At 53.6% G+C, this 16,223-nt stretch overlaps 1 protein-coding gene across 1 annotated transcript in view; it reads left to right on the top strand.

Moving 5' to 3' along the window:
• The window catches only part of LOC122366989 (CRACD-like protein), a 33,249-nt gene extending 17,107 nt beyond the window's left edge, over nucleotides 1–16,142 (top strand). Inside the window, exon 2 of the mRNA XM_043339724.1 lies at nucleotides 12,139–16,142. Coding sequence (XP_043195659.1) covers nucleotides 12,139–15,191 — 3,053 coding nt within the window. The 3' untranslated portion in view covers nucleotides 15,192–16,142. The remainder of the gene's footprint in view (nucleotides 1–12,138) is intronic.
• The last annotated feature ends 81 nt before the right edge of the window (nucleotides 16,143–16,223 follow it).

Below are 16,223 nucleotides of genomic sequence, written 5' to 3'. Positions count from 1 at the left end.
TCGCCGAGGCTGCGGAATTTGACGGGAATGTTGGGTAACCATGGCCCGGTGTTCTATCTCGGGCTCTGAGCCGCGCTAGGATCGCCTCGGCTGCGGGCTGTCGGACTCGTGAGGAGCGCGCGAGAGCATCACACGGCCATTCCACGCGCTGAAACAAGTGGCTCTGACGCGGCGGCCAGGGCTTCATACTCTCGTTCACACGCTCTCCACCAATTTGTTTCAATTTCCCGCGGACGGCACGGGCCTCTCAGCCACTCACGAGCGAAAGGAGTTCCCTCACCCGCCAACCCATCCAAGCTGCTCGAGGCACGCATTACGGCGAGATTCAAAACAGCCAGCTCGTCAGTAGTGAATCACAATGAAATAATACGCGCTTGCGTCACCCGATGTATTGCCCAATGAACATGCCAAACGTTCGGAAAGGTGTTTGCATGATGATAGCTTTGCTCGGCGGTTTTGCGTGTGCAACAACATCCGCTGGCGCGGCTGCCGAGCAGGACTCACCGCACCCCGTCGGATTGAGAGTTGCGTGAGCGTCAATCAGGCCGGTGGAATGCGCGCTGCGTCATATATTCTCCGAATATTGAGAACCGCGCAATGTTAATCAGCCTTGATCAACCTCATTACGAGTTGTAGGCTGGGGAAATGTTGAAAAATCGGTGTCGGGGCTGCCAAAAGTGAAATGTTATTAGAGGTTATTAGGAGGTATATATTTTACGAGCTGAGAGGAGCGGCCTTGGTGTTGCCACTGTGAATGCGATAAGGATCGTCACAATCAATGTGCACACTGCACATGTTGTTATTTATTTGACTTGTGAGATAATGAGTTTTCGTCTCTGTTTTTTTTTTTTTTTTACTGATTCTCTTAAACGTAAAGGTAAATGCGACCACACTGGGCCAAACTACGCAGAGCCTGTACGCATTACAAGCTGTCGTTTAGCAGAACTGAGCTCAGTTTGAGCGGCTTGCGACCGTGAACCGTGTCAGAAACCTTCCCATGAAGCGGGTCAGAAACCGTCCCATCGCCGTCACGACGCACCTCCGGTCGCATGACGAACCTGATAACCTTGCCCTGATGACGTCACTGACACGGCGCAACCAATCGCAACTGATGCGCAGCCTTTGTCTTTGTGACGCAGAACGGCACGCTCCGTGATTGGAGCGCAATCGATGGCCAAATATGCGTCATATGGCCACCAAACACTGTGACGTCATCAGGGATACGGCTAGCGGTGAATAATCCGGCGATTTTCGGCTGAACGGCGTCAGTTTACGGTGACGACGGCTTCCTGCCGCGTTGTCACGATCTCGGCCAGGCGTGCTGGAGATAATGGGGATTGCAGGAACGATCTCAGATCGGCTCCTGGCCGATCCCGTTTCTGGGAATAATTGGGTAGTTTCGTGAAATATGCTTCAGTTTCATGAGTTCAGTAACCTCAGCACTTGCCCGCATAGCTGAGATTTGTAACATTTTAGGATAAATTGTTTGAATTTTGGCTATTTTGATTACACAATTAATGCAGGATAGGTATAGAACATTTACGTACGGTAGGCGCGATTAACATTATGATAAATTAATTTAATGTTGCACTTTTATTAAACGGATGCTTTTGCCTAAACCCAGAATCACATTTCACATAGCGTCGGGTTTTTCTATTACCGGGTGATCATTTGGGAATGAGATAAAGTAAGTGGCACGTGCAGATGTGTATTCAATAGCACACCAGACAGAAGACACGTCATTAGACTCGTCATCGTGGGACATTTTGTACTGCACACTATTATACACCTGCAAGCCACTGTTCATCTACAGCAGGTGCTCAAAGTGGCCACCCCCTTCTGAGCGGCACAGCTCAGCCCGACGGCGTGTGTGACGCGCCATCTTTCGCAGCTGCTCTTCGTCCATGTTGCAGGCGAAGTCCTCAACCAGTTCCTTCAGCTGTTCCAGCGTTTGGGGCTCGCTGCGCACGATCTGAGCCGTCACCAATGACCAGAAACAAAAGTCCAGACAAGACAGGTCGGGACTGTACGGCGGCCATCGGTGTTCACTGTTCCGGGAGATGACGCGGATGGCCAGGATGGACTCCTGTGAATTCTGGCTAACCCATGATGAGGAGTGGTTTGAGCGTGTACTTTGGAGTGACGAAAAGTGGTTTGTTCTGCATCCGTCTCCAAACAAGAAGAACACCGTGTGCTGGTCGCCAGAATCCGAACAAGCTCGTGCCATGCAAGGGCCCAGGGGCAGAAGGTGATGGCGTGGGTGGGCGTGGTGGATGGGAAGTGCCTGCCAGTTCACTGGTTCACTGGCTCCGTCAACAGCGACGCCTACCTGGAGATGCTGCAGACGGTGGTGTGGCCTGCGGTGAGGGCTCGGGCGACGCGCCACCAGTACTGGTTCCAGCAGGACGGCGCGCCGCCGCACGTCACTGCTCCCGTGATGGACTTCCTCCACTCGAAGTTCGGCGGCCGCGTCATCTCCCGGAACAGTGAACACCGATGGCCGCCGTACAGTCCCCCTGTCTTGTCTGGACTTTTGTTTCTGGTCATTGGTGACGGCTCAGATCGTGCGCAGCGAGCCCCAAACGCTGGAACAGCTGAAGGAACTGGTTGAGGACTTCGCCCGCAACATGGACGAAGAGCAGCTGCGAAAGATGGCGCGTCACACACGCCGTCGGGCTGAGCTGTGCCGCTCAGAAGGGGGTGGCCACTTTGAGCACCTGCTGTAGATGAACAGTGGCTTGCAGGTGTATAATAGTGTGCAGTACAAAATGTCCCACGATGACGAGTCTAATGACGTGTCTTCTGTCTGGTGTGCTATTGAATACATCTGCACGTGCCACTTACTTTATCTCATTCCCAAATGATCACCCGGAATTGTCATTAGGAGCATGGTCGGTTTGGTACAATGGAACATGGATTTCTCTCGTGTCCGGCAATCCTGCGGCTGCGTTTTAGTTCTTTTATATGCGCACCCCTCTGATCACCCCCTCGTGCAATTTTCCGGTGTGTGCCGACTGTGGGTGGGTCTGTGTGATGTTCCGGATAGCCATGGGCCGGCAGTGATGCTCGGAGAGGGAGGGCCGGGGAGGGGTGGGGAGGGGCGGTCAGTGCAGTTCCGTCCGGTGCGCCGCCGCGTCTCGGGTGCGCCATTGTTTGCCGCGCCGTCAGCCGTGAACTGGTCAGACCGTTCAGACCGGTCAGTGGTGAGACCGTTCAGAGTGGTCAGTGATGATGGAACACCGACCCCCGGCCATCCCACTCTCTCCTCCCTCTCACACTCTCCCCAGTCCCCAATCTCCCCACCACGTCATTTGTTTTCTGCGGAAGGAAGATGACAGGTGCTATTTATTAGCTCAGAGTGCGGAACTTCGGTGGGATTCAATCATTCACGGGTCTGCACCGGAAAATTGCCAGCGTTCCTCCATCAGTGGCCCCCGTAAAACCAGCAGTGGAGACATTGATTTTAAATCGCCAACCTGTGAAGTGTGTACCTGGTGATCCATGGACTTCGCCTGTTGATTTACTTTATAAGGACTCGATCAACGATATCGGCTGACTTTCAACTTGGGAAAATAGTGCACATCTATCGAAGTGTCCCTATCGGACTGAGGACGTGGCCACAGCGTAATCCACCCGTACTTAGCTATCATTGCACTAACCGGAGCTCATGATAAGCCATGGAGTTGCCTTGAAGATACTGATACAAGGGCTCGTCTGTGCCGTTTTTTATACCGATCACCTCTGTGTGACCTTTCCTTGATACGGAACGTCGGTGGAGTTGAATTTATTTTCGTGCTGCTCACTGACAGCAGAGAAGAGCTTAAATAATAGAACACAGCATAATATCTCGGACGAAATTGTCTTATAACGGTTCTCTGCTAAGCCGGGCTATTTTGTAGTCGCGTCCATTTTGCAGGGAATGCCTCGGAATGCGGCGGCTTGCTCACTTTACCTCAGACGTTCAAACACCAAACAGTGGGTACCGAGCGTCGGCACTTTCGTCTGTTTTTACGGTACCTACCTCGGCTGCCGATGACACCACGGGATGGAGAGCCCTCCGATCGGCCCGTCCACTCGATCAGCTCGTTATCTCGGTGCCACGAGGTGATAGATCCACGGTAAAAACGGCCGCGTCCAATTACATTTGTGGGCTGATCGACAGCTGATTCTCCGTACCAACACGCGTCTTATGACGTCACCAACAGCTGGCTCATCTGCCCGGCTGGAGGCGCTGAGACTCTACTCTCTCGGTATGCGATTACGGTCAGGTCAAGGCTCGCGTAAACATGCAAGTTGTGAGGGTCGTGTTGAGCGGATGCCGCCCGATCCGCCCTTGTATGCGGCCTTTGTCGATATGCAGGTTGGACGCTTATCGACAAAGGCGCCATTTGTCCTAATCGGTGCACACTTCGCTTTCAACAGTGGAAAGGCTTGCGGATGCGGCGAGCGTTTATCGCAAGCCCTCGAACGGCCGACTTTTCCGCAACACGTGGAGGGTTAATTTTTGCTTCGCATCGTTTTGCGATCGGCTGTGAGTTTGATATCAAATGCGGATAAACCCGAAATACAGTCGATGTTGACTGAAACGGATGCTCGTGACTTATGCACAGTTTATCCGTCAAAGGGAATTTCCTAAATGAGTAGCGACTGACGGCCAACCACCTGCATCTCTGGACTGTCCAACGTCCAACTCTGCCCGACTCCCGCACCATGACCGTGTGAAGAACCATTTGCCACCTGCGCCCGCCCCGAGCGACTCGTAAGCCCCAGACTGGTCCACAGTGGACCAGACTCGTCCACTTCCCGGGGCAGCTGAGCGCTCCCAGCCGCGCTTAGCATGTCAGTCAGCCGGGGAAGCTTACTCTGCCTCCGAGATAAAAATGACCGCTTCAGCGAACAGTAGTGCACGTGGAAAACAGTGCCGCTCGACTTCTCAGCACAGCCATCGGGCGCTGAGCTACCGACGTACGGTGAGCGGCACTGACCGCAGGTTCCCACACGGATGGCGGTCTGGTGGCGTGTCTCCCGAGTATATCACTGCGTGTCTCTGAGTATCACCGCTGCACCGCTCTCAGACACACTGCACAGTCTCCGCACATCACTGCGTTTGTTGTGAAAGGTGCCGTCGTAAGGCGTGTCACTCGCCCGCTCGGCTGTGGCTGAGGAGAGAGGATGACGCGTTCTCTCTCTGTCTCCCTCTCTCTCTCTCTCTTCTCTCTCCTCCTCTCTCTCTCTCCTCTCTCTTCTCTCTCTCCTCCTCTCTCCTCTCTCCCTCTCTCTCTCTCCTCTCTCTCCTCTCCTCTCCTCCCTCTCTCTCTCTCTCTCTCTTCTCTCCTTCTCTCCCTCTCTCTCTCCATCTCTCTCTCTCCTCTCTCTCTCTCGCTCTCTCCTCTCTCTCTCTCGCCCCTCTCTCTCTCTCTCTCCTCTTCTCTCTCGTCTCTCCTCTTCTCTCTCCTCTCCTCTCCTCTCTCTCTCTCTCTCTCTCTCTCTCTCTCTCTCTCTCGCTCTCTCTCTCTCTCTCTCTCTCTCTCTCTCTCTCTCTCCTCTCTCTCTCTCTCTCTCTCTCAGTATGGCACGGGTTAGCCGCTGAATAACTGCAAAGCTCTATGTCGACCGTTGCCCGGCTATCTGGCTTCCTGGCTTTGGTTTGGGAACCCTGATATCGGACTGAGTCATTTTAGGTATATCTGATAGATGATTGCTGATTCGAGTGGTCATCGACTGATCATTTCGAGGGATCATTGGTCTGAGCTTTGTGTTGCATGATGGTCTGACTTTGTGTTTATACGTTCCATCGCTATTCAAGTAACTCAAACCACTTACTCAATCTATATCATTAGTCCTCATTGAATGTCACATTCGTGCGTCCGTCTGAAGTCTCCATGTTTCGGTTCACCACGGAGGTCAGGTACCGTTGCCTCAGCTAGCCGAACAGATTGAGACGTGCCTCTGCGGCGCGCTGGCCGCCGCCCGCCAGTATGTCGCCGCCGCTCCTCAATCGCCGCAGCCGCGCCGCCACAGCCGCTGTCGCGTCCGGTATCGCGCGAGCTATCGAAATTACGGCCGATACGCTCGAATTACAGCCAGTAATAGGTCGAAATACCAGCGGCCGGCGCTAGTGGAACGTGCTCAATTGGGGTGGCGTCGCGACGCCGGGCGGCGGTACGGAACCATGGGGCCTCGTCTGAGGAATTTTTTTAGGGGTAGGTCAGAACAATCGGTCCGTCTCACCGAGTCAGTATCACAGCTAGACACAGAGACAGCGGGGAGGGGTTATGGTTTCGATCATCACGTATTTTCAAGCTCTTTGGCTGGTGACACCTCGCTGTAATCCAGCATTTTTTTCCATTCAAGTGGAATAAAGTGGAACATCGATGAACATCGATGGTTTCGCCTCTTTTTCTCTTCCCATTGTGCATTTTAGACGAGATAAGTTGCGTACTGTGTAGGTCTCCGACTGGTCATTCTCATTATACTTCACGGTCGGAGAAGTGATTTCATCGAGATGTGGAATGCATGCTTTGGCCCGAGGAGAGCAGACAGGCACGTATTACGTCATCTGATAAACAGCGAACAGGGGTAAACGAGCGTGAAGGTCTGCGAATGGAGAGGCGACGTAAGAATCGAGAACATTGTGGACGAGCGAAAAGCTTCGCGTTATGTTGCGTTGGAGGTCTGGAGCTGAGAATAGCTGTGTGGAAATAATGTGGGATTTGTGGAAACACAGGAGTGCGGAAAATTATTGCGGTCACTTGCGTCAGTTGCTGGCGATGAGTAGCGCTTTGTATGAAGAGAACCTGCTCATTAAAAAACCACAAATGCATTGCTACGAACGTGATAGTTGTGGGTACAGAACACTATCTTGTCTGAAAGTGCTGCTGATTTGAATGAAAACTTCCTTGCCGTTTAATTGTCATCGGTGATATTTATACATACCTACCGATATCCTCTCGAGCATCGGTGTTGTAGCAACTTTGAAGCGGTACTAAGCATAGCTCATTTAAGTAAAAGCTGCATGGATTTACGAAAATAGCGTTACGGGCAATGCCGTTGAGGTTTTATTCGCCAGCTGCGCTCTGGAAGCTAATCTCTGACAGCCGACAGGCCAGCAGCGAAAGTGAAACTAGCATTCAGTCCGCATTTAGGAAATGCCATTTCTGGCATTCCTCAGCTACATACTGCTGGGCCCTTACTGTCATAAAAGGCAGGCCTGTCCTCCATGTTTTTACCTCTGCTGGTCGCACTTTCGTCCCGTTATATGCCGCATTTGTTCTGTAGACAGACCTCGACATAACTGAACCGATCCGGGACCTCGTTCTCTGTCCATATGTCACGACTCACGATGCACCTGTGAACAGTACCGTTAGTGGGTGTGCCCCTTCTGAGATGCCGCGTGCTCATCCCTAAGTCGCTCCCCCTGGCAAACGGGCCCGACACTGTTACTTTTGTCACACAACAATGTTCCGTGCTATTGTTACGGGCCCCACCTGGGATGTTGCTATATTGAACATCCCGTGACAGGAAAAGGAAAGTGGAGTACCGGTGTTTCGTGACGTCTGGATGCGATTTATATTGTTTAGATCGTGGTATTTGTTTAGTCGGATTGGTTTCTGTTGTCGGATTGGGGTCTGTTGAAAGGGCGTGACGGTAACGCGAATTGGGGTGTAATCGTGATAAAGTATTAAATGGCCCAATCTCTAGTTGTTTTCCCACTAAATCGACCAATGAAATGACGACTATTGCATGCAAGGTTTTGATGGAAGAATGTCATGCCTATATCTTTCAAATACATTCGTATGTTCTCAGTGGGACTTGTTGACGAATTATTAAATAATGCCCAGTATGAGATCCGTTGACTTATTTCTTCTTGTGGGCATTTGAAAAGAAACTTTCTTACGAAGTGCAAATCAAATAGATTTAGCGGTTACCTTGTCCCACTTTTCACACATTTTCGTCATCAAACCCTGCATGAATAGAACATCCCGTAAGCCCCATGAGGCCCCTTTCATTGAAACAGGTGATTCGATCTCGAGTAGACATTCCTTGACGTCTTACGTAGGTACGGAATGTGCGGGGCCCACGTCTATATTGCGTTGTAAGTACCCTCCTCCGACGTCTGCCTCTCTGAGCCGTCTATGCGGGGTCGCAGGCAAGGCCGTATATTAGGGTCGCAGGTATACAAACGTTGTAAAACCGAACGGTCGCTGTTAGATATACCTATATGTCCAACATGGGTGGAGAACCTGCCCCGGCCACCCCGGCCGTGGCCGGAGTAACTTGCAGCCGACCCCGGCGCGGCCGGGGTAACTTTTTCCACTTTTGTAAATCCTAAAAGCTGTCTCCATACAAAAAAAAACTGCCATCTATAAAAGCGTCTCTCATTATTCTTATCTACCTTGAAAAGTTCTTGAAAATTTAATTTATTTTCATTTTGAAGCTTCTATGTTTTTAAATCTTTTCATCGCGGAGCCCGACATGTTTCATCAAACAGAAGTAAATCATATTTAACCCTCGCCCATGTGGGGGGGGTTGGTGCAGCCCCCCCCCCCCTGAGGCTTTTCGGAAATAGTGCAAAAACGGCGGCGCGCAGCGCCGCCAAATTTTGGGTACCTTATGGGGCAAACCTTGCGCATCTTTTGATAAAAAAAAAATTTGACCGGGTCATGTCAGGTCACGGAGTTATGACGTCACAAAGGGAACAGCCTCCGGCCGGATTTTCACAAACTGAGTGCCAACGCCCGAGGTTTCCTGCCGGTGGTACGGTCATCGGTTGATGGATCGTGATGAAACTTCCCATGCATGTTGGGGCAAGTATTGGCTATCATATGGTATAAGAAACTTGACCGGGTCAGGTCAGGTCACGGAGCTATGACGTCACAAGAGGAACAGCGTCCGGTACTATTTTTGAAAAGCGCCCGAACCACTATTTTGCTAATTTTTGTCACCTCAATGGGAGTATGCAGCAATATTATCTTCTATAGGGAGCAAATGGACCTCCGAAATCCAAAAATACAATCAGATTTCAAAAATTTAAATTTTGATTTTTCGAATTTCTGCCGCCGACTGTGACCTTGCTGACTTCCGGCGCTCCCAACGCGCCATTTTTAGAGCTAGGGAAACGAAATACATACCAAACGATAGAGAATTGATCAAGGAACACGATAGTGAAGGTTTCAAGTCGATATCTCCCACCGTTTTGCCGCAATCGCCGCGGAAAGTTGAAAAAAGTCTATTTTTCCGAAAATTTGACCTTTGACCGGTCAAAAGTAGGTCAAATGTTGACCTAGGACCAAAAAATATACCACCAATCGCGAGATCTCGGCGAGAGCAATCCGTTGGTCTTTTCCGCTAAGCTCTACGACGCTCCGTTTTCAAACGCCAAGGGGGGGGTCGCACCAACCCCCCCCCCCCCCTGCATGGGCGAAGGTGGCAGATCGCCGTTTACGGGCGAGGGTTAAGGGCCGTTATCGTAAGATGGCACTGTAATAACATCACAAGACAGGACGAGGGTAATATCAGTAAGATAAAAGGACGAGCTGCTGGGGCTCAAGGCTCCCCCAACTTAACCGCGCCAGGGTGGTGGCCTTATCGTAACACGTTGAGTCGAGAGGTGGGCTTTTCACGCTCCTTCTAACTCGGCTACCGGGCTACGAGGCGAGAAGCGAAACGACGTTTGAAAGAGCGACAAACGTGATCAGAGAAATCTGGTCATGTTTTAGGCAAGCTCAAAAATAAAATCACAATAGATCATCAAAAGCCAAATTTCTCTGAGTTTAGCGTTCTCCGACAACTTTTCTCACAGTTCATGAACATAACGGAGCTTAAACACTGCAAACAAAACATTCGATTACTCGTTTAAGGCTCGGTCGCGAATAATATTTCAGGTGCGAGCTCAAATCAATAAGAGGGTCAAAACGGTCAAATTTGACATTTTGTTTTGTGTGGGAAGGTTGCAACTTCCACGGAATAAGCTTTGCAAAGGGCATGATGGCATTTTTAGCACGATCATCCAGCAAATTTGACCTGATGACCTGACCTAGCGGCTAGCACTAGGTGACATGCGTCCGAAATTTTAAGGCGTGTTGCAAAATTGTTGTTACAATTACGAAATCTTCCGTCACCTGCGTGCAGCAGTTTTCCCTAAAAACGTACAAACGGCAGACATCCATTATTCTATGCCACAGAATAGGGGTTTGTTGATAACCGTTGACAAATATTTGAGCATCATCGTCTTTCTGACTTTCGGTCGCCGGCCGGGGTAACTTTTTCAAACATTCTCCACCCGTGATGTCCAATGACTTATGTCGATTCTACTGATCTTCTGAAGGTGCGGAGCTCCATTAACTTACATCGAATGTGTTTGATTCATGAATCAGGTATCTAGTTATTAGTAGAAGGTAGGTCTGTACGTTGTACCCGTATAAGTTCCTTGGCATGCTAATTGCTGGTAGAGATACCAACTCGTTAACATTAAACATCTCAGTAAGACAATGTTTATGCCAATGGCTCAGTGATTGCACCGTTGTCTGCATCATCTATTGCCCTGCTAATATATCTCATCCGCCTTGTTTAACGTCTGTCCGAGTGGCCATTCCACATCGTAAACTGTCTACCGGCCGTCCCTCGCCGCTACTCGGTCGTCGAGTCCCTGCAGGTCTAGCGCGGACGGCACCCCGTCCGGCGCGGCGGGACGGGACCCCATCCACCACGGCGGGACGGCACCCGTATTAAAGCCCCGTGACGGCGCCGCGATACCACCTGTGACATGTGTTCCCAGAAGGCCGTACGGGTTTTACCTGGACGGCCGGCCGTCACCGCCGCCGCGCCGGTATGTGGCAGGCGCGCCCTGCAGACAAACCTGTCCAACCCCCTCCCTTAGCACCCCCCCCCCTCCCAGAACCCCTCCGGCCCCTGGACGTACTGCGTAGACGTCCCGGCGTGTGGCAGAGTTGTAACTGCCATGATTCAGTGCGGGTATAGTGAAACCGGCTGGCTTCCGATCTGGGAAGTTGTGGGAGACAGTGATGCCATGGGGTCGTGCATACTCGTGAAGGTTGAATGCGGTGGTTGTGACATTTATGTGATGTCCTCAGCTGCATTTATATGGAATTACGTCGACTTTGAGTTGCATATTGATGATCCATGGCATAGACGCACGTCTTTGCCTTTTGAAGACACGGCACATATATTTAGTTGTTTTTTGTTGTGCACAAATATAGGTGGCTAGGCTATGACCGCGCTGTTTTGTTTTACATATAGGTTGGTATGCAGCCATGGTTCACGATTTTGCCTGGGCGAATTTCCTGAACGGCCAGCATGATCGACAGTTCCGTGGCTAATTGAGAAAAAAGGGCAGCTTTATAGAGTGCGGCAACGATCGTTTATCGCTTATCAACAGCTCTTGCGATCCAATACGGTTATGATCTCTCAGAAATAAAGAAAAATGACTCAGTATTTGCTATTCGCAGCACACCACTGTCTGCCTATGTGATATGTCTCAGGAACATCGGCTTTACTTCATATTTCACAATGCAGCACGAATTCCAGGGAACACGATAATGCCGTGACAATGAATGCGGAAGCCAGAATTACAGACAAAACAACTTTTACTTTTCTCTTGTTTTCCGTTTCCGGAATTCAGCATCATTGTCCACTTCCAGCCCATCCTGCAGATTCCCGCTGAATATTTTAAGCTGAATGACTTCATAATTCATCGTTACCTTCTCATTTATTGCCTTTATTCCTTAAATTATTTACTAATTGGAATGCCTGGGCCCGATTGTAAACACTAACAGCAAAAACGGTCATGAGCGATGATCTCTTCTGGATTCCTTAGCAATCAAACGAGCTGTGTCACCGGAGCTCAGTTCTCATCCGAATATCCCGAGCTCCGGCGGTGACTCGCTTCGTGAGCTGGCAGGTCTCTATTCTGCCTGCTTACTCATCGTTTCATCCGCTGTTCGAGTTTTTACCTCGGCCGCACGCGTCAGTCGGCGCTTTTTACGGCGGAACTGGTGGCGTCTTTACGGATCATTTGCAGCCTAATGGTATCAGCGCGGTGTGGCGCCGAGACCGGATGTTCCCGCTGAGATAGTCACTCTGCCGTGGTCGCTGACCGAGTCTCTCTGTCCTTTTCAGGTCGCCGTGATGACGAGACCGCGCAGAGGACCGTGACGGACACAGCACCACCAGCGGATGGGGAGGAAACTACTGGTTCGGACTCTGACCAGAAGAGGGTGCCGTCGCCGCAGACACTGGTCACCGCCCTGCTGACGGATAGTCTGAAGGCGCTGACGACCTCGGGGCCGAGGGAGGACAACCATCAGTTCTGGCGACACAACCTGCCAGATCTGGTGACAGAGAGTGTGGAAGGGGATAGTGGCAGGAGTGATGACTCTCCTACTAAACCCCCTGAACCGAGAAGCTCCCCTCCAGCCGAAGACGGCACGGCAGAGGAGACGGCCCACACGTTCCGTGTCATCAAAGAAGATGGTTCGAGTACGGACTCAGAAAACAGTAGCCCAGAGCAGGGAAGACGTTCGGGACCTGCCGCGCCGGTGGCGACATCTGTACCGGCGAACAAGGCACTGTCCGTTTCCGTCTCCGAGCCCGTTTCTCCGAAATTTAGCGAGATCGTGCCCGAGAGGCCCATTTCCGTGCTGATCAACGACAACGAGACTGACTCTGATGCAGTCGACTCTCCTCGAAAACCATCGAAACCCAACCAACAAGCAACACCGAACGACCGAGTTTCTGGGCTTCAAATCTCGGCAGACAGTTTCGTCAAGTCTCCTCTGGGCCCTCTGAACACCAGCGGTAACTCCGTATCGGACCCCTCGGAGCCCGGATCGCCCTCGAGCGACACGGATCTCTCCGCTCTATCCCACTCCTCGGACCGTTTCTGGAAGCTGTCCTCCAGCACCCGCTCCGACTTCCCGGCGAGTCCCGCCACCTCGTCCGGCTCCTCGGCCAGCTCGTCCCCGCCCGCCTGGGACCGCTCCCCCAGCGGCAGCCCTCCCCGGCGCTCCCCTCCCTCCGTCGGACCCCCGGAGCCGTCCCCGGGAGTGCAGCGCGACTCCCCGTCCCCGCCCGACTCCCCTGCCCCGGTCTCCGGGGACGATGGGTATTCTCTGGATGATATTGAGGATGCATTGAGGGATGAGCCTCCCTCACCGGTGGTGAAAGCTGCGCCGGTTAGCACGGCTCAGCTCAGCGGACCAGCTCCAACAAATGGACCAGCGCCTCTCAGCGGACCAGCACCGCTCAGCGGACCAGCGCCTCTCAGCGGACCAGCGCTGGCCGCTGTTCAGGAGGAGCCCCGAGCCCAGGAGGAGCAGCCCGCGCGCCAGGAGGATCGGGTCTCCTCCAAGGGAGCCTGTCCTGAGGAGGAGCTGGCTGGATTTGTGGAGGGACAGGCAGCTCGGACAGAGCGACTGCGCCGGCGGTACGCGGCGGCGGAGGACGGGGGATTCATCCGGCGACCGTCTGTAAGAGGAGTGGTGATTCAGCAGCCGCCGACCGGTCACTACCAGCATCAGCAGGAGCAGATAAACCGACAGCAGTTCCAGCAACAGCAGCTCCAGCAGCAACTCCAGCAGCAGCAGCAGCAGCAACCGGCGTACTGGCAGCGGCCGCCGCAGCCCCTCCCCCAGCAGAGGCCGCAGCAGCCCCTCCCGCCCAGCTCCCAGCACTCTCAGCTCCACCGCCAGCACTCTGCTCCCCTCCAGCCTCGGCCCGCTCAGCCGGCACAGATGGCGCCCCAGTCAGGCAGCCAGCTGCGGCAGCAGTCGGCGCCGCACCTACCGCGAGCTGAGCCCGCGCCTCACCACCAGAGGACAGCACCGGCGCAGGGCGAGTACCCGCAGCGGCACGAGCAGATGTATGCGACCGTGAGGCCGGCTGACATGCAACCTGAGAGGCTGGCACAGGGATTGCCGCCGAGGCAGATGGCGCCACCGCAGCAGGGCAGGCAATACCAGCCGGCGCAGATGCAGCAGTATCCAGCACAGCACCAGCAGCAGCAGCAGCCGGTGCCGATGCAGCAGCGGTCAGCACCGATGCACCAGTACCCAGGTCCGATGCCGCAGCAGATGCCAGCTCAGGGTCGACCTCAAGATCCAGGGCAGCTACGATCCGCTCAAATCCCCGTCATGCATGCGTACCAGACAGCTGTGCCTAACCACAACCAGCCTTCGATGTCAACACAGTCGAGATCAGGCTTCCAAAACCCGGCGACACAGCTTCCGCCACCACATCATCAGCAGCACTACCAGCATCCTCAACAACATCCTCAGCAGCCTTCTCAGCATCCTCAATATCAGCCCCAGCACCCTCAGCAGCAGCTCCCTCAGCAGTCTCAGCAGCACCAGCAGTCTCAGCAGCAGCAACCACGGCCTCTGCCGATGGGTCAGACCCGCCAGCAGCAGCTGGAGCAGATCCGACGGCTGCAGGACGCTCACATGGTTCGGGTGCCCGCCGTCACCGTCGGGTTCCCAGACGAGAGCAGTCGACGCCAGGTATCCCACTGGAACGCCCCGGCGTGGCTGCCGAGCGGCGGCGGGGGCGGAGCGCGGGGCAGCCGGGAGCGGGAGAGTTTCCGCACCAGTCGGCAGCGGAGCGCCTCCCAGCAGCGACTGGAGGCGGTCGGCAGGCCCGCCTCGCTGGCCCTGCCGCGCGCCTACGAGTGGCCGCAGGACCGCGCCGCGCCGCCCCCGCCCCCGCCGCAGCCGCCGCAGCCGCCGGCGCGCTTCTGTGAGCCCTCCGTCACGGCGCCGCCCGCGGCGGCGGGGGCGGGGGCGGTGACCCTGCCGCGCCGGCTCGCCGCCCAGCCGGAGGTCACCGGCTCTCTGCCGCGACACCAGAGACTCGGCAGTAACCTCTCGCAGGCCTCGGTGACGGGCTGGCCGGCGGAGGGTGGCACCGACCCTCGGATCAGCGGCCCCCAGCCGCCCTACCCGCCGTCCTCCTACCAACACCACGGCGGCTGGCCCGCCCAGCCGGCGCCCCCGGGTGCCGCGCGGTGGTACGAGCCGTCTGCCGCGCAGCAGATGACCTCAGTGACCTCGCGCGGCACCGGGCCGTCGGCGCGCCCCCTCGCCCGGCCGGCGGAACCTCTGTACGTGCAGAGACTCCAGCCGTCGGCGTACGGGGACGACCTGCACGAGATGTCGGCCGATGAACATGATGTGTGATGGTATGGTGATGTGTGATGTGACTGATGTGTGATGTAGTGAGCTGAAAAGGTGTGGTTTGGAGTCTGGGTAATGCTGGAAGTGGCCTCAGCGCTGGTCGCTGCAGAAACATTGGTGAAGATTTGGGAATCAAGCCGAATTGAAATCGAATCAAACGTGCGGGGCTGATTTGTGTGAGGAACAGATTGTCATTGATTTGTGTGGCGTGATGAACGCTTACCAGTCAGCTGTTTTATGCCGTGACATGTGATCGCGAGATGTCACATTTTAGATTTAGAGACAAGCGGCTTACAACTGCTGTACCACGTCAGTCGGCTGAGCTGTGCTCTCTCGACATTTGCCGCCCCGTTTGATGTAGAAGTCGCGAGTATTTCCGTGTGCCGCCCCGTGCCCTGCTGAGCGAGGTACAAACTGCGACCGGGGCCCTCCGGCGCGTCGCCCGTCAGGAATGGAATATGTCTGTAGCTCCCACCGAGTCGGTACCTATCCGACCAGCTGTGATCGAGTCTGTCGAGTTGAAATAGGGCGCCATCAGGAATTGTGACTAGATGTCGATCGATCGAGCAGTTGTGTCGGTTCAGTTGTGTCGGATATCAAAGATGAACAGAGCGCTGCTAAATGTGCGTGATTTATTCAACTGCTCAGCAAGTCAGTATTCGTTAGTGTGACCCAGTGCCAGTTCCTGATGATAAAATGGCAGCTCTATGATCGTAGATATCACACGATTAGCTCTGTAATATAGTGCAAATGGAACAATAGAGTAGATAATTGATTGAGGTAACGTGTATCCAAACTTCGCCTTTTTCAAACCGCTCCACGTTAATTGTTCGTTCTTGCCTCGTGGTGTACAATGTGCGTGCCTATTGCCCTATACGAATTGAGCCTAGCACATGAAATGACCATTTATGTTGTATATTGAGCAACAAATACATGCCTTTGCACACCCGCAATCCTCGACTTTTACTAAAGTGATGCCACAGGACTGGGATATGACAATAAGCCAATAACATTTATTTATTGATTCGTTCAGCG

Source organism: Amphibalanus amphitrite, unplaced genomic scaffold (assembly GCF_019059575.1).
Source record: "Amphibalanus amphitrite isolate SeventyFive unplaced genomic scaffold, NRLGWU_Aamphi_draft 000843F_arrow, whole genome shotgun sequence".
NCBI lineage: Eukaryota > Metazoa > Arthropoda > Thecostraca > Balanomorpha > Balanidae > Amphibalanus > Amphibalanus amphitrite.
The sequence above is the reverse complement of the archived record's forward strand: the minus strand, read 5'-3'. Positions and strand labels throughout refer to the sequence as shown.